The sequence below is a fragment of the Crassostrea angulata genome, chromosome 5 (assembly GCF_025612915.1).
Source record: "Crassostrea angulata isolate pt1a10 chromosome 5, ASM2561291v2, whole genome shotgun sequence".
Lineage (NCBI taxonomy): Eukaryota > Metazoa > Mollusca > Bivalvia > Ostreida > Ostreidae > Magallana > Magallana angulata.
In genome coordinates this window covers 45207020-45231397 of record NC_069115.1, presented here as the reverse complement: position 1 = coordinate 45231397, position 24378 = coordinate 45207020, and the positions used below count along the sequence as shown (strand labels likewise).

Below are 24378 nucleotides of genomic sequence, written 5' to 3'. Positions count from 1 at the left end.
ATTTTTTCTACCTTTTCCTTAAGAATATGACGAATGCACCTTCATAAAGATATTATGTTATTGTACATTAGGCAGAGTTGTAAAATTAAAACAATTATTAATAAAGGTAGACGGAATTGATTCACGATTTAGAAATTACTATGGATATAGGATTTAATAAAACTCATTCTATACATTATCTATACCAGCATAACGAAGATTTTGTAAGGCGGTGTGGAATGGACATAATGAATATAATCGAACTCGGTTTGAGTTTGTTAACTAGGCCTATCACGAAAATGCTCTTTGTTACAATGTGTTTAATATAGGTACATATTCTACAATAGAATATCCCACTAAAAATACTGTTCAAAAATTTGCGTGACAAAGTATAGCGAAAAACAATTTCCCTGACGACATGTAAACAATTTAAAAGAGAGTGTGTGGTTACACAATTTCATTTGATATGTAGAATTCAGACAATAAAACCTCAGTATTGAGTGAATTTATATTGCTGTAAGAAAGGTTAGCGTTCTAGAGTACGCAGTCCCAATCTAAATACAATCTAAATACAAGTATTTTGTAAATCAAAGTTAAATGAAATATTTCAAATAATCTAAATATGGGAGAGGTTCCGCCGCCACTCAAATGTTCGCAGACTCCGCATATTGTTTTTTTTTATTCATGATTCCTTCTGAACGGTGGAAGATACCTAAATCATGCTAGTAATATGGATGTCCATACTGTGTTCTGCTTCTTTAATGTCAGTGTTGTACATGTATCAATTGTTTTCTTTGTATCTTTGATTGAGAGAAAAAAACCATTGCCTCTGCCTGCTGAGTGCTTTGTTATGTGTGAATGCGTGGAGTGAAGTGTGGATTACTGTGGAATCATTAGATTCCATGGTGACTCTATTTTCGTGGAATTCGGGGACACCTCTTATCCACGAATTATCATCCTCCACGAAGTAATGAATTGGGGTTCTATAGTCTTTTTCCTTTGGTAGGTATAAGATAATACACGAAATTACGTCCCTACAAACTTGTAAATTTTAAGCAATCCACGAAAATTGGCATCCACGAATTCAGATGGTTTCATAGTATGCCTTAGTGTTTTATTTCACACTTCCCTGGCATGCACTGCAATTTTTTTTAGATACAATTAGATTAAGATTTCAACGGAAAATATGGGATTTAAATGGAACATATATGTGCTAATTATTGGTGTAGCTGTTGTATATTTCACCAAGATATATCAAGTCGGAGAGGAGACAGTTTCTTTGAATACTACCTATGATTACATCATATGTAAGTAATTGCACTTTTAATCAATTCAGTAACATATGCAATTGAAGATTAGAGATCTATTTTCATTATCGTTATTTTTTTCCGTTAAAAGCAACTAAATCTAATATTTTTTCAATAAATGACCTATGTTTTATTAATTTGAAATGTGCTGATATTAAAAACGCGGACTATCAAACCTCATTTACTGTAGATTTGATTCATTTAAAATATATTGTACCATTTTCTTTACAACCATTTGGTAGTGGGTGCAGGGTCTGCTGGATGCGTTCTTGCAAACAGGCTTTCGGAAGATCCCAAATCTTCAGTGCTCATCATAGAAGCTGGAGGTTCCGAAGATGACAACTTTAACATGAGTATTCCAATCGCGTCTGGACTGCTTCAGAAATCAAAACAGGATTGGAAGTTCCTGACCGTGCCTCAAAAGAATGCTTGCATGGCAATGGTTGAGAAGGTATTGTTTTCGTGCAAAGCCTTCTGGGTAACTTTGTGCTCTTTGCAGCAGTACCAAACGGTCATCATGATCGTTTTGGTATACGTTTTAATTTTTATAATCATTACCAGCATGACCATAGCAATAAAATTTAGGTAGATTGTATCAAGTTAATTATCTAATGATTTTCTTATAATGTTTATATAATTTCAATGTATTTTTTCACGCAATGGGTCAATGATCAAAATACATGTATATATTTTATTCTATACATGTATATATTTTATTCTACCTAAAATGCATTGCAAGTGAAAGTATGTAAAATACAGTAAAATACATACTCAACAAATGTGTGCCTTGCTGCAGAGGAGTGCTTGGTCCCGAGGAAAGGTGTTAGGGGGCTCAAGCAGCCTGAACAATTTGCAGTACGTCCGCGGCAGTCGCCATGACTACGATAGATGGGCCAAGGAAGGGTGTAAGGGGTGGGGTTACAAGGATGTTCTTCCATATTTCATAAAGTCAGAGGACATCCAAATCCCTGAGCTCCAAAACTCAGGTAAAAATATTAGATTCGTACATCAATTTTTTTTTTTGGTTCTTTTTGGAGAATTTTTAGGTCAATATCAAATGTTGTCTGCCATTGTCCATTTCACAACGTGGGATATCTTGCGAAGTCTAAAATGTGTATAACCAGTCTATGTAATCTAAGTGAACCCAGCGATGGGTCTGACTTTGAACAACTAATATATGTTGCATTTAATTGTTTTTACACTGGTAACTGCTGATTTCTATCAGCATTGAAAAAATATTGAACACTTTATGGTCTAGAATATCATGGAAAGGGAGGCTTTCTAACCGTCAGCGATGGGACCTCCACCTCTCTCAATAAGAATGTGTACGAAGCGGGAATGGAGGAAATTGGTCTGTCTATCACAGACTGTAATGGGAAGTCACAGATAGGTAAATATGTTTTGTTTATAAATGATTAACTAAACTAAGGTATCAAAACTGTTGAAATTCATTTTCTAGGAATGAAATATTGCTTTTAACTTTTTAAAGAAATCATTGAAGATGTGAATGAACTAGTATATAAAAACGGCAAAATTTCAAAAAGAAATTCCGATTACGTGAAGCTATGGTGGCTTATATATTATAAAGAGCATGCCTAATCTACATGTATGTTCTAAAATATACCTTTCAATTAACTCTCAGATGATTAACAATACACTTGTAAAACTTTTCAACAGGGTATTGTAGATCGCAGGAAACAACCAAAAATGGAGAGCGGGACAGCACAGCTAAAGCCTTTCTCAGACCAGTCATGGGCCGCAAAAATCTACATGTGTCCATCAGTTCCTATGTTACTAAAGTAAGGAAAATAAATTATTACATGTTGTGTATTTATTGGGGTTTTTAAAGATTTTTTTAAAAAAATGCTTTTTGTAAATAGATAGAAATAAATATAAATGCGAATTCCGAAGCTGAAGAATTGTTTGAATGGTCTTATTTATTTTTCATTGTATTTTTTTTTTAAATAAACATGTACCGGCATTAAATCATTGGTATGCGATTTCAATACTAGCATTTTATGAATCGTTCGTCAGACTATGTTCATAATGCATTTATTTGCATAATAAATAGTTATACTTACTAAGTTACACATTCTAAATAATATCTTCAGATCCTGATCAAAGACAAAAAAGCAGTGGGGGTATCATTTATCAAAGATAACAGGAAACATGTCCTCATGGCAAAGAAGGAAGTCATTTTGTCTGCTGGATCAATTAATTCACCACAGATCCTTATGCTGTCAGGAATTGGTCCAAAGAAACACCTAGAGGAAAAAGGGGTACACATTGGAATGAAATAATTTAACTCCCTCCGTCCAATTTTTGTTGTCTGTAAGAAATTATCAGAATCACTCACGAAAGTATAGATATCTTTTCTGTGTCTTTAGTGTGTACCAATAATTAAACTTTTTTCGTAAAAATTATTGCAATGTTTATGAACAAACGTAAAAATTTCCTACATTGATTTGATGGATAATTCACATAATAAAGAATTATTTTTTTTATTGGTTGTATGGGCGACAATGGTACATGTACAGTCTTTTCTCAAAATCAATGAATTAATTTAACTACCGGTAATAACTTGGCAGAGTAAAATTACATGAGTTTTATAACATTTTTGAGTTTTCTCGCAATCAAAATAATTTTCAATCGATTATATGAACTTATTCTCAATTTTGTAGATTCCTGTTGTAGCTGACTTACCGGTCGGTGATAATTTACAAGACCACATCATGATATTCGTTGACTTCCATGACAACACTTCAAGCGCAATCACTAAAGACAAGCTAATGGCACCCACAAACTTAATTCAATACTTTTTATTCAAGAAAGGTGTATAATGCTTTATCCTTTTATATTCACATGTAAGCTTTTGGCTTAGATGAGATTTTCTGATTTACCTGTCATTTAGAGTTACGTCTTCTGTTCAACTCTCTCTTCACCATTCTGTAAACTTTTCACAACACCTACTTCTCTTTTTGTTAGGATAATTCTTATAATTTGAAATAAAGCACACTAAGGTAGAGGGGAATCTAGATTGTAAGAGAAGAAGCAGAAAAACCGACAGACAGAAAGGCGTTGGGATGCTAAACAACAGGTTATCGAAAATCTCAATTGGGCTTACACCTCAGAAGAACAAATATGAAGATGGGTATATGAGTAGAATTAATCAACAGAGAAATAAATTGATTTTAGGAGAAATGGCAGATTAATTTGTACATGATTGGAAAAATCATAAATATGCCCCTTTCATTTCAGTTTCTAATTCAAGCTTTTTTTTAATATTTTCAAAAAATGGTAAGTATGTATTCCATAACAAAAGATTGCATTTGCAAGAAATATTACAAGTAATATTAATTTTGATACAGAAATCTTTTTCACTTTTTATAGCTACAGTTACCAATAGCATAAGATTCTTCATTCTCTTGTATCCAGGTTCCTTCTTGATAAAACATAATCGTATAGCAGCCTGCTAATTTTTTCCCCTCAAAATACCATAGCAATTTACTTACGACCAGTTACATATAAATGACATGATATCTGAAGCTTGCATGTATGTATTATATTAAAATTCGTTAGACCTACTACCACAGGCACCTAACGTTATATATTTTTGTATAATTAGGTATAGGGTATGTATTTTATTATGAGAAAAATAAATAACGTCAGGTGCCTGTGCTTAATATATTGCTACATGTACCGTAGATTCCCTGTTTTACGCCAGTTCTTAATTAGGCGATTCAACCGTTTCCATCAAATTGCGGGAACATAAAATCGCGAATGCCGAATTTGTATCGTAGTTCCACGTTGTGAACATATGTCCGAAAAATAAAAGCGACATTTTCAAATTCGCGAGAGGTGCTTTTCTCTAATTTACGCGGATATTTATTCCTCGCGTTTAATTTGGACTCTACAGTATCTTATAGAGATTATCAACACATTCTGTATTGATTAACGTATTCATTTTACAAAACATAAGGTGCCATGAGCAGGTCACAGATAGAGGGGACAGCTTTTATCTCTGATGATAATAACCTTCCTCCATATATGCAGCTACATTTTTCCAGCATGATGTATGAACCAGAATTTGCAGCCCTTTTTATAGATCTACTGAATTTTGAGCCAAAGGTATTTATCCGAATAACAGTTCTAACTAGTATCCATGTTATTTATAAACAATCCATATTTAATATACAAACTTTTCATCTTGAAAAAATAAAAAAGTAGAGAAATTTGTCGGTGTTATTATTGAAAGTTAGTATGAATTTGAGTTTTATGTTTTTTCAAAGCTTATTGAAGGAAAACGATGGGAGTTTCAAAACTATAAAGACAGAAACATTGGGACATTTACCGTCCTACCGATTCTTGTTCGTCCTAAGAGTAAGGGTACTATTCGCCTACAGAGTGATGACCCTTTTGATCCGCCTCTTATAGATCCAAATTACTTGGATCACCCAGATGATGTCAAAACTATGCTTAAAGGTATAGCAATCTGCTCACGTCCGAAAAAAAATTCTGAAATTTAAATGATTCTTATTGTTTGAGTAAGAGTTTAATATTGCATTTGAAATATCAGATTTATTGTTAGACAAAGAATCAATTTTAATTACATTGATTTAATTGAAACAAAATCGTGTTATTCTTTATAATAAGAAAAATAATGCTATCAAGGAAATATTGTGCACGTATGAATGATCTTTCATGTAGCACCCAATTATACCACTTTCTAAAAGCTTGTCTTGGATTATATAATACGTACTTCTTTAAAAATAGGAATCCGGAAGGTATTGAAACTTGGTAATACAAAAGCCTTTAAGTCAATTGGTGCATCTGTCCAGGATCCACTGGAGGCTTATACCCCACACTGTGATGGTTTCCCTAAAGATTCAGACGAGTATTGGATTTGTAGAATAAAGCACTACACTTTTACAATTTACCATTCCACATCTACATGCAGAATGGGGGCTAAAGATGACCCCACAGCTGTGGTAGACCCAGAACTTAGGTACATTCTTCCACAGGGCATGATATAGTGTTGCATGTATCTCAAAATTGATGCAAATTTTAACATGACCTCTGAATGGTCAAGAAATATTTTACTGGTAGGGTAATTGGTAATATATTATGCATTATACGTTTAAGATGTAGATCACCTAAAACGCTTTTGAAATTCACGTGATGCTTAAACAGTCCGACATAATACATATTTTCTTAATTTTTTAGAGTCAAAGGAATCCAAAATCTTCGCGTTGTAGATGCTTCTGTCATGCGCGATGTGCCCTCAGGAAATACAAACGCCCCGACGATAATGATCGCAGAAAGAGCAGCTGATATTATAAGGAATATAGATAGTGTAAAATCTTTTAGGGAAATAACGGATAAATTGTAACTTTTGAAAGACTCTGATGATGATGATGATGATGATGATGATGATGATGATGATGATGATGATGAATAATTTTTTTTTATAAATGATGATGATGATGATGATGATGATGATGATGATATGAAATGTTTATACCCCCGATCCGAAGGAGAATTGGGTGTTGTGTCTTACCCTTGTGTGTCTGTCTGTCTGTCCGTCTGTCTGCCTGCCTGTCTGTCTGTCTATCCATAACAAAACTTTCTGTCACATTTTTCTCAGCAATTATTCATCGTGGATGCTTGAAATTTTAAATTTGTTTAGGCATGCCATACGTTGGAATTTATTTTTGTACCAATCGGACGTCAACTTCCTGTTTAATGACGACTTTGTTTATTTTTATCTTAGATTTTTAAACAAATTTTCGTTAAAGATTTCTCAGCAACTACTCATTGCAGATGCTTGAAACTTTAACACACTATTTGTTTATGAATGCCATACGTTGGGATCTATTTTTGTACCAATCGACTGTTAAATGTCGACTTGCTTATTTTGAATATTCACAGCAGAGCGGGTGTGTTACTGATGAGCGTTGGCTCACATGTATCTTGTTATTCCTAAATTTTTCAATCGGATCTGATTAATGAACCAATAACGATGCAAAAGAGTTCGTCATAGTAATGTTCATGTTAGACGGGGTGTTTTATTTTCATTTTGTAAATAAGTTGCGGTGTGTATATATATACTAGGCAAAATATCCGTGTGTTTTTAATGGACCATTAACCATATACCGGGTATTGTGACCCCTGGATCCCTACAGGTGATTAAAGTTTAACATAGAAATATATTGGTAAAATGTTTATAAATCTAATATAAAATGATACATGTATAAGGAAAGTTCTACTGTTCAGGTGAGCGATGTGACCCATGTGCCCCTTGTTACTTGATGTTTTTGTCAGTTTGGGTTTATTTTTTTAATCCATGGGTCAGATGACTTATTAGAATCTTAAATTAATACACATTTAGAGAAGATAGAATGCATACAGAGAATCCTTGGATTTTGGGTAGTTGAGTCAAACAGCAATGTGACGTAGGCCTGTCTATTCCATATAGTTGGCCACTCAGCCATGGATAGCTCTTTTAAATCAACAAGCCTTGTCTGGCTTTTGAGCTAAGACTACGCAATATATGCATACCGCAGGCACGTATCATCGTTTTTGAAAGTGGAGGGGCCAGACTCATCCAAAAATCTTGACAAGCAAAAAAAAGAAAAAAGGAAAATTTAAAGTTTCCCAAAATCTTCAAAATCCTAATCCGGGGGGGGGGGGGGGGGGGGCTCCTGGCGTAGTATATAACTTCCTCATTTCCTTATTTTCATATCAATTTTTTACATACTCCCAAAAAAAGTGGGGGGGGGGGGGGGGGGCAACTCCATGCTAATTCATTTTTTTATATGTAAATTTAAAAAAATTAGTTGCTGCGAGAAAAAGTGGGGGGGGGGGCGGCCCCCCCCCCCCTGATGCTACGTGCCTGTACCGGTATTTCTCTCGAAACAGCGTCATTTGTAACTTGTTTTGATGCAAATGTGATACTAGTATAGATATAGTGATATGATCGTACAACCAAAAGTCCAAGGTCTGAATTATATATTACAAAGATGATGGGTGGATAAGGCGTGTAAAATGCCCATACGCGGTCGGACAGGCTACTAAAAAATTAAAGTATCAACAAATCTGATGGGTTTTTTTTAAAAATCATTTAAAACAAAATATATTTAACGAATCATTGATTTGTAACCTGTAGGTATGTTCAATACTTGGAATATGTTGACTCAAACAGGCGTATACGTATCAAAACTTGCAAACATTGTCATTTTTTTGAACTTCAAGGCATTTTCTTTTATAGAGTGGGTCTGTGCTCCATATTTTTCTCATAGTCTAATTAAGGTCTAATGGAAAACAAACCGATTTCAATCAACAAAAACGTGGAGAGATGACCCACTATACATTAAAAATATCATTTTGTATCCAAACAACTGAACGTATTGAAAAAATAATACAAGTCCGGTAATTCGTGACCTTAGTCACACATAATATTTAAAAAGCCGCCTTTGTTGTGTCTGAAATGGCTCAGTGGTTAGAGTACCTGGCATTAGCTAACCGTATATATCGAGGGTTTTTATGTTACGGGTTCGATACCACCAAAATTTCCATCAATATTTTTTTTCTTATTTTTTGTTACATATATCAAAAACTGACTATAGTTAGAAATTGTGCTTTTGCAAAGTTGTATTATAATATATTTGAATAGATTTAATTGGGGAAAAATAAATTTAAAATTGTATTTCACTACTAAATCGACTGGGCATTTGCGCCATCTTATTCCCCCATCTTCTTATTAGTATCATCAGAAAAAAATATTGTCATGAGAGAAAAAAAAAACACCCCCCCCCCGTTTTTTGTTCACACATAAGAAAGGGCGGGGTAATTATCACAGTAACAATTATAGATATACTCCCCAGTTTTTGTACTGAAATTAATTATCGTACATGTATATTGAAAATGGAATAATTTATAATCTTTTTCATGTGTTAAATTTATTACAAATAGTATATGAAATTTAGTTATAATGTCATTAGTCGGAATATAGATTCTAGATGTAGTGATAATTTGTATTTTGAATAGTTGTTGTGATTGGGCTATTTTTGTCATAAAATTTATATTTGTTTTAATAAAAGAGAGGGGAAAAAATGAATGTTCTAGACTAAGTGTATCTGTTTTCTGTAGAAAGTTCTATTCATAACTTAATTCATTGATAGTTTCAGTGGATATAAATACGTAAATTAATGGCTTATAAATAATACATTTTGTAAACATAGATTCTGTTGCATACCGAGAAAGGTATTTCTTGAATTCCAAGGTAACATTGCCAAATAAATTATCAGAGGAATCGACATCGGTTACTTAAAACAATGATGGTGATATACTAGAAAGGGTGTAAAATTTGGAGCGGTTTTTTTTAAATTGTAAATCATAAATTTATTCAAAGTTTACGTATTTCATTTCTTTAAAAAAAAATTAAAACACCCGTGGATTCTGAAACCCTGGCGTTGTAAGAATGATTTTGTATTCGTATGAACAATTTTGCTTTACTGTAAAACCTTGCTTGTCTCTGATAAAAAGATATAGTTCATTACATCAAATTAAAATAGGTGAATAAATTTCTTTTATGAAAATGAATTGATATTTAAGTCAAACGTATATTTTTTTTCACAATTTAGTTTGTATAATTATTGAAAAATAAATAATTATGCGACCCTACCCTTAAACTGAAAAGTTTGGATTCGGGATGTGGGTATTTTTAATTGTTATATAATTTAAATTTTCATTAGATTTTTTCTGTCTTGTAAGTTATTAATAAAGAATTGAATGTGCTGACATTAAAATACAAACCTATCTTGAGACCCCCAAAACAATACTTTCAAAATTTCAAATAGCTAAAAAAAAAAAAAAGATGAACAACAAAAAATAAAAATAAAAAAGTATCTTTTTTTTCGAAATATTGTTTTTTCAGAAACCTTTTTATCAATTTTCATAAAATAAGTTTCATCAAGATGCATTTAGTGTATGTTTAAAAACCATGCTGATTTAAAAAAAAAAAAAAGAATTATTTTTTTGGCAATTTTTAATTTCTTTTTAGTTTACTATGTACAAAACATCTCGCATTGTCGATTGCATGACCCTTCTCCGATACTTAAATAACATTATTTCCAGTGGAAGTTAGCCCTGTCAGGGTATATTGTAGAGAAAAGTGAGAAAAATACATAGTCTTTGATAAATTGAAATGATTTGAAATGATTGAAAAATATGTCTATTTTAACGACCTCTCTTGTTTAGCCCTATTGATGATTTAAATAAAAAAAATCATGACGATTTTTTAAATTTTAGTGAATGCCGTTTAAAGTTCGGGTTGATCGAATAAATTATATCCGAGTTGACAAAGGCGTTTGATGACCATCTGCGCATGCGCATGTATACATTCCTCCAACCAACCGATAAAACAGCAACAATGAAAACTTCGTTGAATTTTCACCATTATAACTTATTTTCTGCATAAATCTGGGACAGGTAGGTTGAAATAAAGTATGAAAAGTAGTAACCATTACCCTTTATTACATATTTTCACCATTTGAACGTAGCAGGCGTACGGCAAACAGAACATGTCAAAGCAGGGTTTTAATCAGTGAAGTGTCACTTAGGCTGCCAGGATTATGATATAAAGTTCTTTGATCTTTTTTGTCATAACATTATAAAATGCAGATGTAGTGTTTGTTTGCAGGAAAAGGGATAAATAATACATTAGATTAACGTTTTGATAACTTCAGAACAGCCGCACTGAATCAGGAATGTGAATTCAACAGAATGTCAATGGAAAGTAATGCTCAGAGAAAAAGGCAGCCCGACCGGCCATTTTACCTTCCGAAAGGGGACACAACTAGCTCACGAATTATCACAGAGGCAAAGGAATCTCTAAATAACAGAACGGGACTGCAAGCTGTGGTAACAAAGAGGCCAAGTACACCTAGAGATGCCACAAGGTCTTTATTTGGTGCGACAAGCACCAGAGCCCCGGAAAACCGTCCACCAAGTTCTTTCAGGTTTGTTACTCTAGATATTGATTGATTTAAACTAGTTGTTAGATTTTTAACGGGTGAGATATATAGTATGTATTAAATGTATATATGCTGGTGTGCACAGTTCATCATGTTCTTACCTTTCAATTAAATCTACTACTCATTGAGATACCAAGGGTTGATGAAATTCATATCTATATTATTGGCATTCATGACCATTAGCATCTGTGAAAAAATCTGTTCTAGACAGAGATCTTAGTTTCCTAGATCCTGTTAATTACATTTTCCTGCAGAGTGTTTTACTACATGTAATTCTTGAACAGTTGCAGTCAGATTATTTTAGTGACTTTGGTCTGTCACAGCCAGGGTCATATACTGTAGCACTCTAAGCTAAATGGATTCTAGATGTAGGTCTATATAGCTCAGTGTACTAGCACCTGACTAGAAAATAAATGGGGGATTTTGGGTTCTATTCCAGTTCCAGCCACAAACATTTCCTTAAAATGTTTAACAATACCAACCACTTGCAAGACAAGCACTGCAATATACTTCTTGTACATTTCTGGAATTGTTAAGGGTTAGTTGTGTAGTCTGTAGATATGAAATTTAATGTGCATGTACCGATAATATTCAGTTTTGTCTTTCAGTCTTGGATCTCGTCACTTTGATGGAGCTGACACATCACGACCAACTTCCAGGACTCGTTTACAACCCATCAATCACGTAAGTCCAAGTCCATCAATAATGTAACTACACACTCATCAATATTGTAAGTAGTCCACACCCATCAATATTTTAACTCCACATTCATCAATAAATGTAAGTCTACATCCGTCAATCATGTTGGTCTACATCCATCAATATTATAAGTCCATGTCAATCAATCATGTAAGTCCACACCTATCAATAATGTTAGTCCACACCTATCAATATTGTAACTCCACATCCATCAATAATGTACATTGTGAATCCACACCTATTAATAATGTTAGTTCACCCCCTTCAATCATGTAAGTCCACAATGGCACATCCTTCAATCATGCAAGTCCTTACCCTTCAATCATGTAAGTCCACATCCTTCAATCATGCAAGTCCTTACCCTTCAATCATGTAAGTCCACATCCTTCAATCATGTAAGTCCACACTCATCAATAATGTAAGTGCATGTCCATCAAAATGATCATTTATATAAGTCCACACCCTTCAAACATGTAATTTTACACCCATCATCCATGTAAAATCACAACAATTAGAACAACTAGACTTTTACAGCACTCTCTCAAAAACAAGCACACTGTAAAGCATTTTAAGAGGTTAATGCGTTAACAACCACACTTGTGTTTATATACTTTTGTTACACCAAACAGTTTATGGTATATATACATAATAATAAGTTTTACAGCTATTTTGTAAATTAACATCTGATTCAACACATTTCATGTGCTCCTTTTTACCCATATATGTTTTTAAAGAGTCAACAATTTAATTTCACTGTTAATGATCTCCTTTGATTTGGTTGAAAGGGGGATGAAATTTAATTATTATTAATAACGTTTTTTAATCAGTTTTAAAATTTGTATGTATTTTGATCAAGCTTGTCAATTTTATATTTTTAAGTAGAGGATGAAAATTTATTGATATGAATCAATGTATAATCTTCAAAGTATGAAAGAAAAATAAATCTCAACAAACGCTCTTTCTAAAGGACATTAATCAGGAAAATGAATTTTGTCTTGCCGACAGGTTCTTTGTTGCTTGACTTTCCGATCTGATAAGAGAATTAATTATTAAGAAACACACAGTTGAAAGAAGTACATACCTATACTGCCAGATTATTGATTTTTTTTTGCACTTTCTCTGATAAGTAGGAAATTCATGAAGCGTGCATTGTATGAACTGATGTGTACAAGAACTAACATGAAATCCAATGAATATACATTGTAGTGTAGTATAAATAGAAAGTACCTTTTGCTGGGTGTGATTATTTGACCTTGACCTTTATATCTGTTTTTTCTTTTTCGCACCAATCTGTGATTTGTATATGCATGACTTCCAATGAATTCTTCTTTGCAAGCTAAATGTCCAATTGCTGTTTATTTCTCTTCTTCAACAACAAAGTATTGGACACTTAGCTGACAAAGAGACAATGCATACGGGACTAATGTAACCATGTATTGATTTCAGACTCCTTCCTTTTCTGTCCTATCTGAAGAAGTAAGCATCATCTGTGTTCTGTCTGTCTTAAGCATGCTGAAATAATTTGTTTGTAGACTATTAAAAACAAGGGGCCCCAATGAGGGGAAACTTTAAAAAAAAAATAATGTTCCAAATAGAATGTAGCTGCTCACTGGTTTCTTGCTTTAATTTAATAGTGGTAAAAATTGAATGAATTTCTTCTTTAGGCCTTGGGTTCGGATAATGACATGAACAAGTAGTGGCTCTAGATTATGAAGGGAATGGGTGATTACACATTTTATGTATTCTTATACAAATAGACTTGTATTAGAATAATATCCTTAGGATATCATTTTAATGGGAAAGATTGGAAGTGGAAATTTATGAACAAATCAAAAAATTAATGTGTTTTCCTCACTGAAATCCTCATTTTCTTGTGAATAGTATTAATGTTTTAGCACATGTTGATTTGTTAATTGTCTCCTTCTGAAAAGATTGAAAATACCTTTAAACTATATCTTTATAGTCTAAAGAATCATAATGTGTTGTAAGAAGTTTTATTTGGATTTTGTTTATGTAGTTTTACTTGTTTTTACATTTGAGTGTTATTATTTACTTTATATGTACATGTACATGTAACACATGCATGATTATTTTCAAATAGATGGTAATCATTCAGGATGAAAAAAATTATGTTTTATGTCTTGAATTCAGAAACCAAAACTCCCATCAGAAGAGGAAGTAGAATCAGGGTTACTTCCCCCTAAGCCACCATCAGACCCCAATAAAGTCCAAAGAGGGAAGGCCACCAGAACACGTTTACAGCAGTCCACCAGTGTAGAAAGCTCTCTGAGTTCAGAGGTCAAATCTCGCCAGGATACCAGTCCCAGTGATGGTAATTGTTGATACGTAGTTTACTTGATAGGTATCGAAACGTAAATTATCAGTGAAAATTATTTGTCATTTGAACAATACTTTCAGTATGACGTATTGAGAAGCTCTGTATATTTTTGAAGCAAAATATTTTATTAGTTTACAAATTGGACTTATGAGTTGATTATATCCATTTATATGACATAATTAAACCTTTACGTCATTAATATGTTAAAATAAGATTATCTAAGCTTATTTATCTTGCTGAATAAGGCAACAAAAAGATGACACTGATTAAAAAAAAATACAGTGATAACAGCTCATTGATGTAGGTTTGTTTTATTGCCATTTCTCACTTACTAGTCTGTTAATGTGTCACAATTAAAGATTCATTACAATGAATGTCATTTCTAACTTTATTGATGAATTTTGTTTATATCAAACAGTCAAGACAATGGCTGTCATTTATAACATTGTTTATCAATGTCTCACATTAAACACTCAAAACAGTGGATGCCATTTCTTACTCTACTGATTAAACTGATTTATTTTACTTAGTTAAGACGGTGGATGAGCCTGTCAGGAGAGTACACAGTGGCCCCAAGGAGAGGTCCTCGCTCCCGGTGGAGGAGAGGGGGGAGGGAGATGGACGGGAAATGCCATACAGAGCCCCCAGCTCTGCCTCTGTCAGAAGTCCACCAAGAAGGTAGGTATTTGGCGTGATGTAGAAAATTTCATGATTCAATAAAATTCAATATGCTTTAAGAACATAGCTTATTACCACAAAATCACTAAAAACTGAAAAAAATCTGCAAAGGAGGACAGATTTATTCAACAAAAAATGTTTGTCCAAGAAATATTCCAATGAATCTGAAAATTGCCACTACCCCATTTCATCATCAATTATATATTATTCAAAGTAGCCGTGTGAAGCATTACTTCATTCCTTTAGTGGTTTTGTTCTTTATTTTGGATTTCAACATTTTGTGTTTTACAGTGCTGAGAGTAGGACAGGAAGTGGAGGAACCAAAAGAACCTCCAGTGCTGGAAGTACAGGCAGGGGAGGTAAGTAGGAAAACGGGCAAATCATGTCCAATGACTCCTTAATGATACATAGGGTGATCAAATGCTGTGTTATAAGTACCATATTGCTTCAGATTGAAGGTAGCAAGTAATGATTTCTATGAATGATACTCTGTAGGTTCAGCTGGTAAGCGAGAGGAGGAAACCGCAGAGGAAGCTCTATTTTACAGTCAGAATATTGCTCCACTCCTAGAACGAATGACAGCAGCCAGTAGCAGTGAGTGTTACTTTTTCTTACGTACTTTAGATTGTACATGTACTTTAAGCACAGTGTAGCCTCTGTACAAAGAAGGCTACACAAATTTTTTTGTCAAGTAAGGAGTAGTCATTGTTGTTGTATTTTTGTGCAGAGAAAGATCTAAAGAAACTAGGACAGGTGACAGAGGACCTTTATTCCCTCCTTCAGAAGGAGAATTTACTAGGCAGGAATTGTAAACAACGGACAACCATACTCAAATCAATATTCAAACTCCTTGATGCAGATGACACACGAATTCAACTCAAACTGGCCAGACTAATTCTTGCTGTAAGCAATCATATGAAATAAAAGTTCTAACCCAAGATTGATTAGATCGTTAGATCATATTTTTCCCATGAGTTTCTGAGTCTTGGTTGAAATTTATTCTTGTTATTTATTTTATTGCAGTTCAAAGTGACAGGAAATAATCTTCTAAGTGCTTGCAAACTTGTTTTCAAAATCAGCAGGAACGAGAAGAATGACCCTGAGTTTCTCAAAGGAGATATTCTTGGTATGTATGCTTAGCTAGTTAAAGAATTGAAGATTTTTTAATCAGTGTTTAGCATGAATGATGCTACTCATAATATGAAACTATGCAGGTCTGTTGTTAACATTTCACGCATAAAAATCATACCTTTCATCAAACTGGCGTCTTTGAGATTTGAAGCAATTGTCCACTGTTAGGTTTGAAGCAAAGAGGTTTTGATATCAACTGAAATGGTCCATATAACACCAACCATTATTATGTATGTGAATGCTATTGAATATATAGATTATATGGGCTTAACAGCTAACCTTTCTGTTGTAGATGTATTATTGGACACGTTAAAAAGTACCGACCCTTTCAGTGCAAGTGAAGCCTTGGTTTTCTGCATTGGGTCACTAAAACTCTTAACTGGAAATGCCACAATAGTCAAACAGTTAGTCAAAAAAGACTGCATAGAAAACTTGGCTATCCTCCTTAACAGTATTAACAAAACTGTAAGTCAACCATTTTTCCTTTATACCGTTGATTCAGTTGTTTAAGAGTTACAGAGGAGTTGATATGATTTTTAAAGTCAAAATCAATCAAATTTTTCAGATCAGAGAAGGTAGTGAACCCTCAACTCAGCTGGGAAATATTCTAGTCCAGGTAAGTCTAGCAAAATTAAATGTGAATGCATGTATATGTGGACATGATAAATCCATAACAATGTAAATAACTCTGCATTCTTTGAAAAATAACCCATTACAAATACATTAAAAGCTGAAAACTCTGGAATGGCTTCTTCTTAATGATATTTGAGGTCCCCTCTGAGTGTTGACTGTGTGTAATTGAGTTTGAGGTCCCCAAATAAACATTGTTTTACTTTCTTTAGGCGACAGCTGCACTGAGGAACCTCGCTGACACGGGCTCCAGCAGGGAACGCCTCCTGGGATGTCAGGTGATTGAGGCGCTCTGTCTCATCATCGACAGCTTCACCTCAGACGGAGACCTCATGCTCAACATTTCCAGGATATTCAGGTCAGAAACATTGACAGTTGATTAAGTAATTAACTGTAGATTCTTATTTAAATGCAAGAAATTATTATCCGCATAAATTGCAGGAAGCAGTCCACACGGATTTTCAAATCTTGCTTTTATTTTTCTAACAGTTTTTAACTATATTAAGTTATAACAAAAATTGGTGCTCACTATTTTATATTTTTGCAATTGATGCTAAACAGTGGACTTGCAGAATTAAGTACTCTCGTAAAATAAGGAATTTACAGTAGCCTATCTGACATTTGTAAGATTTAAATGTTTCGATATCAATGTTATGATCATTTATTTTAAATAAGAAAAATTAGAAATCTGAATTTTCAAGATTAATCCAATAGAACTGAAACCTACTATATCAGAATTTATAGTGTTATCACTATTTCTGTCTACAGTATTATAAAAAAAAAAAGGAGAAAAAAACATGAAAAGCATACTTATTTATGTCAGCACCTTACAGGACAGATTTTGAAACGTGCGTCGTTACTATTTTTACAGCAAGGTGACCTTACACACAGACTGCTGCACGGCCCTGGCTGACCACCCCACCTCCTACAGATCTTTTGTCAGCATCCTCCAGAAACATCAGCACAAGTCGGTCAGTATATTATACACAAATCTGTGTTAGAAGTTTCAAGTAGCAGTAGAGTTCTGGTTTAAGGGCTTATTAAAGAGTTTTTATTAGAAAAATGAAAGAGTTATTTTCAATAACTGAACTGTGTAATTTTGATTTCCATTTTGTGGCTTTTTGTGAAATGATATTAATATTACAAAATAATCACAAGGAACAAAAACATTACAGTACATTTAACAGGTCTTTATATAACTTAAAAAGACTGAAACTTTACTTATAGATGATAGTGATTATGAACAAAACAAAAGAAATATAGTACGTTTGGATAGTTTTACAGCATGTATCCATAAACTTTTATACAGGAAAAAGAAAGTTTTTATTTCATGTGTTCTGGAATATAATGTACATGTAATATATAGATTACATGTGATCACCAATGCTGCCCTCTGCTTTCAGGATGTGGTAGTGCGGGTCAGTTTCGTCCTGGGTAACATGACCGCAAAGAACGAGGTGGCCAGACTGAGGCTGTTCCAGGAGGCAGGATCCTTTGACATCCTCCTGTCCCTGTTCCGGTTCTACCTGGAGCAGGATGTCAAGGTGTGAATTCATTCAGCATCTGTTCTCACTGTTCTATCTATTACCTAATATATTCCACATCAGAAACTAGTCACTATCCAATGTATTAACATTCAGTCTTATGGAATTTGTGATAGTGATGTGAAGATGTATTAAGAATGTGTCTAATTGAGATTTTTTGATGTAATGGTAAAACTTTTTTCTTTAATTTCATAAATAAATACAAACTTTATTCATCAGTCAGAATTTCTGCTCACTCTTCCATGTAGTGCCTAGGCCAAAGTTTATTAATGATCAGTCTCTTAGACGCATCCACATTGTATTAACTGATACTGATTTTTAATTTTTTTTGCCATATTTATTACCGGGTACTCAGTTTTTGAATTTTTTAAAATTACTTTTTACAAAAGAAATAGGAATTTTTATCAAATGTTTCAAATGTTTTTCACTTACTTAAAATATTTTCTTTACAATCTATTCAGAACCAAGGAAAGGAGACCAAGAAAGAGGTGGCAGAAGATGGCAGCACCGTCAACAAGACAGAGGATGTACTGATAAAGGTCATCAGGGTCATAGCCAACCTGTCAATCAATGAGAATGTTGGACCAGTCATATGCTCCAACTACCAGTGTGTGGACTTCCTGCTCAAAGTATTAGGTACTGACAGAATTTAATTTGTTCCTTGTTTTGATAAGAGAGTAATATTATGTTCTGTAGATACATGTGACCTGCATTCATAAAGCAACACCCTGAGAGGTCATGTGCATGAACATGACTATAAAACACTGGGGGGGGGGGGGGGGGGGGAAGAAAACTCATTTCAAAAGGATGATTAACCTGTTGTAAAAGATGTGAAATTCATTATGTTTAAATCATGCTGTTATGATTTTGAGGATTAATTTTCATTTACTCACAAATACATGTATGTTCCAATCATAAGAAGTTGGTACTGCTTTCACTTTGATTTGCATATCTGCCTTGTAACATTGCTTTGTTACTACATGTATTGCAATTCTAGCTACATGTACATGTTTTATGAATATCATGACAGGCCTTTCAGATTTAATAATGATGCACCGGAATATAAATCATAATTCCTTGATTTCAGAAACTAAAGAGGTTTCCAGTAGTGAAGAACTTGTACTTAATACCGTAGCAACCATCAACAATTTGTCATTCTACAACACCAAAACCAGTGCCATAACCACTCTCCAAGTGCGGGTCCTAGAAGGTACACCTCTTGATTGCAGAGTGTTCTGGTATCTTTAAGCAAACTTATTACAGATTCTCATTTTAAATTGAAAGAGACTCTTGCATCTACATGTAGGGGAAAAATTGTAGCATACACACATTGGCCATACATGTACCATTTGGATAGGTATTTTAAAAATACATGTAATAGAAGATTTTAAGGATAGAATTTTAATTTCAAATGTAAGAGTTTTACTACATCACGATGCAATTCTAATATCAGATGTGTATAAATTAATAAACTGTCATATACCTGATGTATTTATTTTTAAAAATTTGTGTTAATGCATACAACAAATTTGACTGTTAAAACAAGTACTTGGTTGTTTTACATGTACATGTAATTGAATATTGCAGCTAACTATATTATTTTGTTATTCCCATTTTCCTTTCCTGATTGACTTCCAACCAATAGTAATTTATAACACCAAATTATATCTTTACATATTTATTACTATTTTGTTCTTCAGTCCTCCTGAAACTCGTGTTGGCCAACAACATGGAGGCGATGGTGGAGGCGTGTCGCGTGTTTGCCAATCTGACACGACAAAAGGTGGTCAGGGACTTCCTGGCCGAACAGAAAAGTAAGTTTTGTTTATAGTCAGATTAGTCCACAGTACAACCTAATATATGTTGTGTAGATTTATTAGAAAAGTATGTTTTGCTTTTAGTCAGGTTAGTCCACAGTAAAACCTAATGATGTGTTGGTTATATCAGAAAAGTGCATCTTGGTTAATAACAGTCAGCAATCCAACCTAATGAGTGTTGTTAAGTTGTAGATTTTATCATTGCTGGCATACATAATAATTAAGAGTAATCATTTTCTTAACGTTTTCATATATATTACAAAAATCTGCACTGGACTCTTTAAGCTTTGAAAAAAAATCAAAATCTTGAATGAGATTAATTGTTCTAAAAGGTGAATTCCTTGAATAATTTGTGCAAAATAGTAACACAAAACTGTCCTTTAGTATTAAAATGGGTAATAAAAGTCATGAAATGATAGAAATGTGTTGCAGTGTTTATGACAACAAATTGTTGTTCAGTTGACAGAATGCTGGTGACTATGCTGGACTCGGGAAACAGGGAGGTGGTCTACATTTCTTGTGGAGTTCTGATTAACTTCATGGTGGATGAAGAAAATAGGCCCATGTTGAAACAGGAGCATGGCATCAGAAAGTAAGCCAAGTTTTAAATTAAATTTAAGAATAGATATGAATTAAACTTTTCTTTTTTGGTATGGCATTGTTGATACTGTGGTTTTATCTGTATTAATTGAACATCATTTTCTTGGAATTCTGTTCTTGAGTTGTTTTGCGATATGAAATGTTCATCATAGTATGATATTTGCCAACGCTTTTAATGTACCGTAACAAAAATTTAGGTTCAGAAATTTACCTATCTTGGAAACTTAATTCTGGTTGATTTTGAAATTTGATACTTATAATATTTAAAAAAACCCACAGTAATCGAGGCCAACAAGTAAATAATTGTTTGTTACATTACCATTTTCACATTCCCTCAAATACTGTGCTCAAATAATCTGCAACTGCTTTGACAATACATTGAATTTTGTTTAGACTGATCGAGGTACTAAGAGACTTCAGTCGGACTGACTGGGAGCTGGCCAGTCTGGTGTGCCAGATTCTATGGAATTACAGCGGCAAAATCACAAGCTCTAACGACTGCTTCGGTCAGCAGGAGTCGCAGGACCTGACAGAGCTGCTTACTGAGCTACTGGGTAATTAGTCACACCCTGTCAAAAATGTTACAGTTGGTTGTCCACATAGCCTTTATTGTTTTACAAAGTTCAATTGTTGATAAAAATTTGGTTTGCTTTCACATTGACTTTTTTGTTTTTTTATGCTCATTATCATTGTAAACCTGAACAGGGATCACACAAAATGTACATGTGAAATGAAATATCTACTAAAATGAACTGGGTAGGTTTTGTTTTTTACGGTTTCAATCTTTCTTCCACACAGATCGAGACTCTGCATTGGATCTATCTTTCAAGGATGAGGCTGATGATGAAATGACAGACTATTTTGAAGAAACCTGGACAGAGCAGTTTTGTCCAGTGGCAGAGCAGCTGTTACAGAGAATAGAGACACACCAGTCTGACCTTGAACCTTTAGATAACCCCAGTGGCTCATAGTGGCGACCTTGACCTAGGATTTTTAAATTTATATTTGAAACACAAAATTCACTTTTTTAATTATTTGCATATTCATCTATATTATCAAAATCCTCTCAGTTTGCCTACAAATATTTGTGATGAAATTTATTTGGGATGAAATTTTTAGAATGTGTTACTAAAATGCAGTCATTTTTCTGTATAGACACATAACCACCTAAGAAAGTGATTGATCATTACTCATGATGCAGTATGATTTAATTCATGAACCACTACAAGTATTATCTTGAACTTAAATGTATCCAAACAAATTATTTACATATGTATATTGTACTTAACATTCCTGGGTGATTTTGCTTGTGATCCTTTCCGAGTCTTTCTTTTGATCTGTATGTTGACTCTCTAGTCGTGGAGCTATTGCGTACTATTTATTGGTGTGTAAGGAGGAAGGATGAAATATATCGGCTACCAGATCATTCCGTCCATGAATTTGCCCTGATTTTATGATGACATAATAAATCTACTGTGTTCACACGCCAGAACGTCCGTCCATTTAGAGATATGTTAAACTACATGTAGTTATATACTTGTATATCTATCACGTTAAGCTCCTTACATTGTTTAGTTCATTTTATTCGTAATAACTGATGATTTTATTTATTATTCGAGGAAAATAGAATATGTTATATGCGTGTATCAAATGATATATATATATATTTTACAAGAATTTTTTCCAGGCTCATCTTAAATTTTAAGGAGACTATAAAATATTTTCCTGTACAAAAACCTTATTTACAGAAACACTGCAATTTTAGGATGCAAAATATTAAAACATCATATTCAAGCTTTTATTATTTTTTTGTAACCTGTAGTTTATTTCCAATGATACATTCAAGTAAACATGTGTCTTATGCGTCAATCAATAGTACGAAACATAACAAAAATCGGCTGAAATTTTTGTTTACATTTACTAAAACACGTTGAAATATTGTGGACAATCTGAATGCAAATATATTGTACTTGTAGGAAAAAGTCAAATAGTTTTTATCATGTTTACGACTCTAAAATAGAACATGAGACAAGTATTTTTAGAAAAAGACAGTGCATGATGTTTAAATGTTAAAGAAATATCTAAGGTTTGATTTCTTTCTACAAACATCAATCTAGAAATGTGATACATTTTAATATTTTACTTTTGTTCTCATTTTTGTTGTTGAAAGTAGATTTACATGTACAGTTGTATAGATTTGAGTCTCCATAGACAAATGACTTGATAGATATTGGAACACGTTAACATATATTGTAAATATGACGTATATTTATACACATTGAATTAACTCCTTGAATATTATGATGATTGTTATATTTGTGGGAAAAAGTATGCTTGTTTGAATGTTGCTTGTTGATTATCCCACTCATAGGTAGTTTATTGAATTTAACTATGGTAATTGTCTGTTTTATAAAATTCCTGGCCTCGGGATCATGAAGCAATTTCAGACTTGCGTCAAAATTTCAGTCGGTTTTAAGATGATTTCTTATCATAGTTTATAAGACACCTTTCATAGCATTTTAATTTAGTCAGTGTTTTCAATCAAGAGATATTGAGGCAGTGTACAATTTTTGACTTAAGTCTCATATTGCTTCATGATCCTTCATTTTGTTTCTATATTTAAAAGTTTGTTTGAAAATAAGGAACGTTTTGTATAATTTTTCTGTCTCCCTTTTTCGGATCTCATTCAAGAAGTTGAGAAATGTCAATTGTGTCGAGTGACTGTGGTACTATGTGGTACTATCTGTGGTACTATGTGGTTCTATCTGTGGTACTATTTGGTTCTATGTGTGGTACTATGTTACTGCTTGATCTGTATAAAACCTGTCAGTATTGGTCTACTTACATGTAACTACATGCTAGCCAATAAAACAACACATACGTGACATGTCAGGTTATCATCGTTTTCTCTTGACGGTTCAACCTGAGATAATTATATATGCCAGTCAATTATATACATGTATCTTTTATTTGGGTGATCACTACTTTTTCAATGGTTTGATTGGATGTTTAGATAACCTATCATATAACAGTTGTCTAATCCAACCTATTAAATTTTAACTTGATAAAACACATACACGCGGAAGTGGGTAGCAAGTCAAGTTCATAGTCTATGTATGCTTAATTAATATGCAGATATTTTAAGACTGATTATTTTAGATGCAACCTGAAACCAAAACACGTAAAAACCCTAAGGCGGATAAATCAATATTTGTAGACATTTGAACTTTGAGAAAGCATGTTATCTTGCATCAGTTACTTTGGTTAAGACGTAGAACTATCAATCAAATGAGAAATCTCTATGTACACAAGTTACTTCCCCTTTTATAATGACTGTTTATAGGAGGGTTTGGGGGGGGGGGGGGGGGGTATTGTTTCTTATACATGCGCGGATCTAGAGAGGGGGTGTCTCATGGGGCCAGATGGTCCTTACTCCCCTAGAAAATCTTATGAAATTCAACATTGTAAATTTATCGAAAATAGCCCCCCTTTCCTGGAAAATAAAATTATTGAGAAAAAAATATCTGAAACCGCGCATGTTATCGTATATTAGATACACATATGTATTTTAACAAGATGAAATATAATTGAGCTGACCCCAGCATTATGGAGCAAACTTGG

At 33.4% G+C, this 24378-nt stretch overlaps 1 protein-coding gene across 1 annotated transcript; it reads left to right on the top strand.

Moving 5' to 3' along the window:
• Positions 1–657: 657 nt before the first annotated feature.
• LOC128183216 (armadillo repeat-containing protein 2-like) lies at positions 658–23642 on the top strand. Its single transcript, XM_052852143.1, is given in 32 exon segments — positions 658–981; positions 1135–1286; positions 1529–1737; positions 2083–2272; positions 2545–2676; positions 2964–3085; positions 3398–3565; positions 3968–4118; positions 5266–5414; positions 5576–5768; positions 6060–6291; positions 6510–6671; positions 7680–7712; positions 11033–11305; positions 11929–12004; positions 14171–14351; positions 14888–15035; positions 15327–15394; positions 15531–15629; positions 15763–15938; positions 16059–16161; positions 16459–16631; positions 16732–16782; positions 17009–17154; positions 17668–17767; positions 18200–18340; positions 18802–18976; positions 19428–19550; positions 20041–20154; positions 20617–20749; positions 21151–21311; positions 21556–23642. Coding segments are annotated over 31 exon segments (4476 nt in total). The 5' UTR covers positions 658–981; positions 1135–1165; the 3' UTR covers positions 21729–23642.
• Positions 23643–24378: the final 736 nt, after the last annotated feature.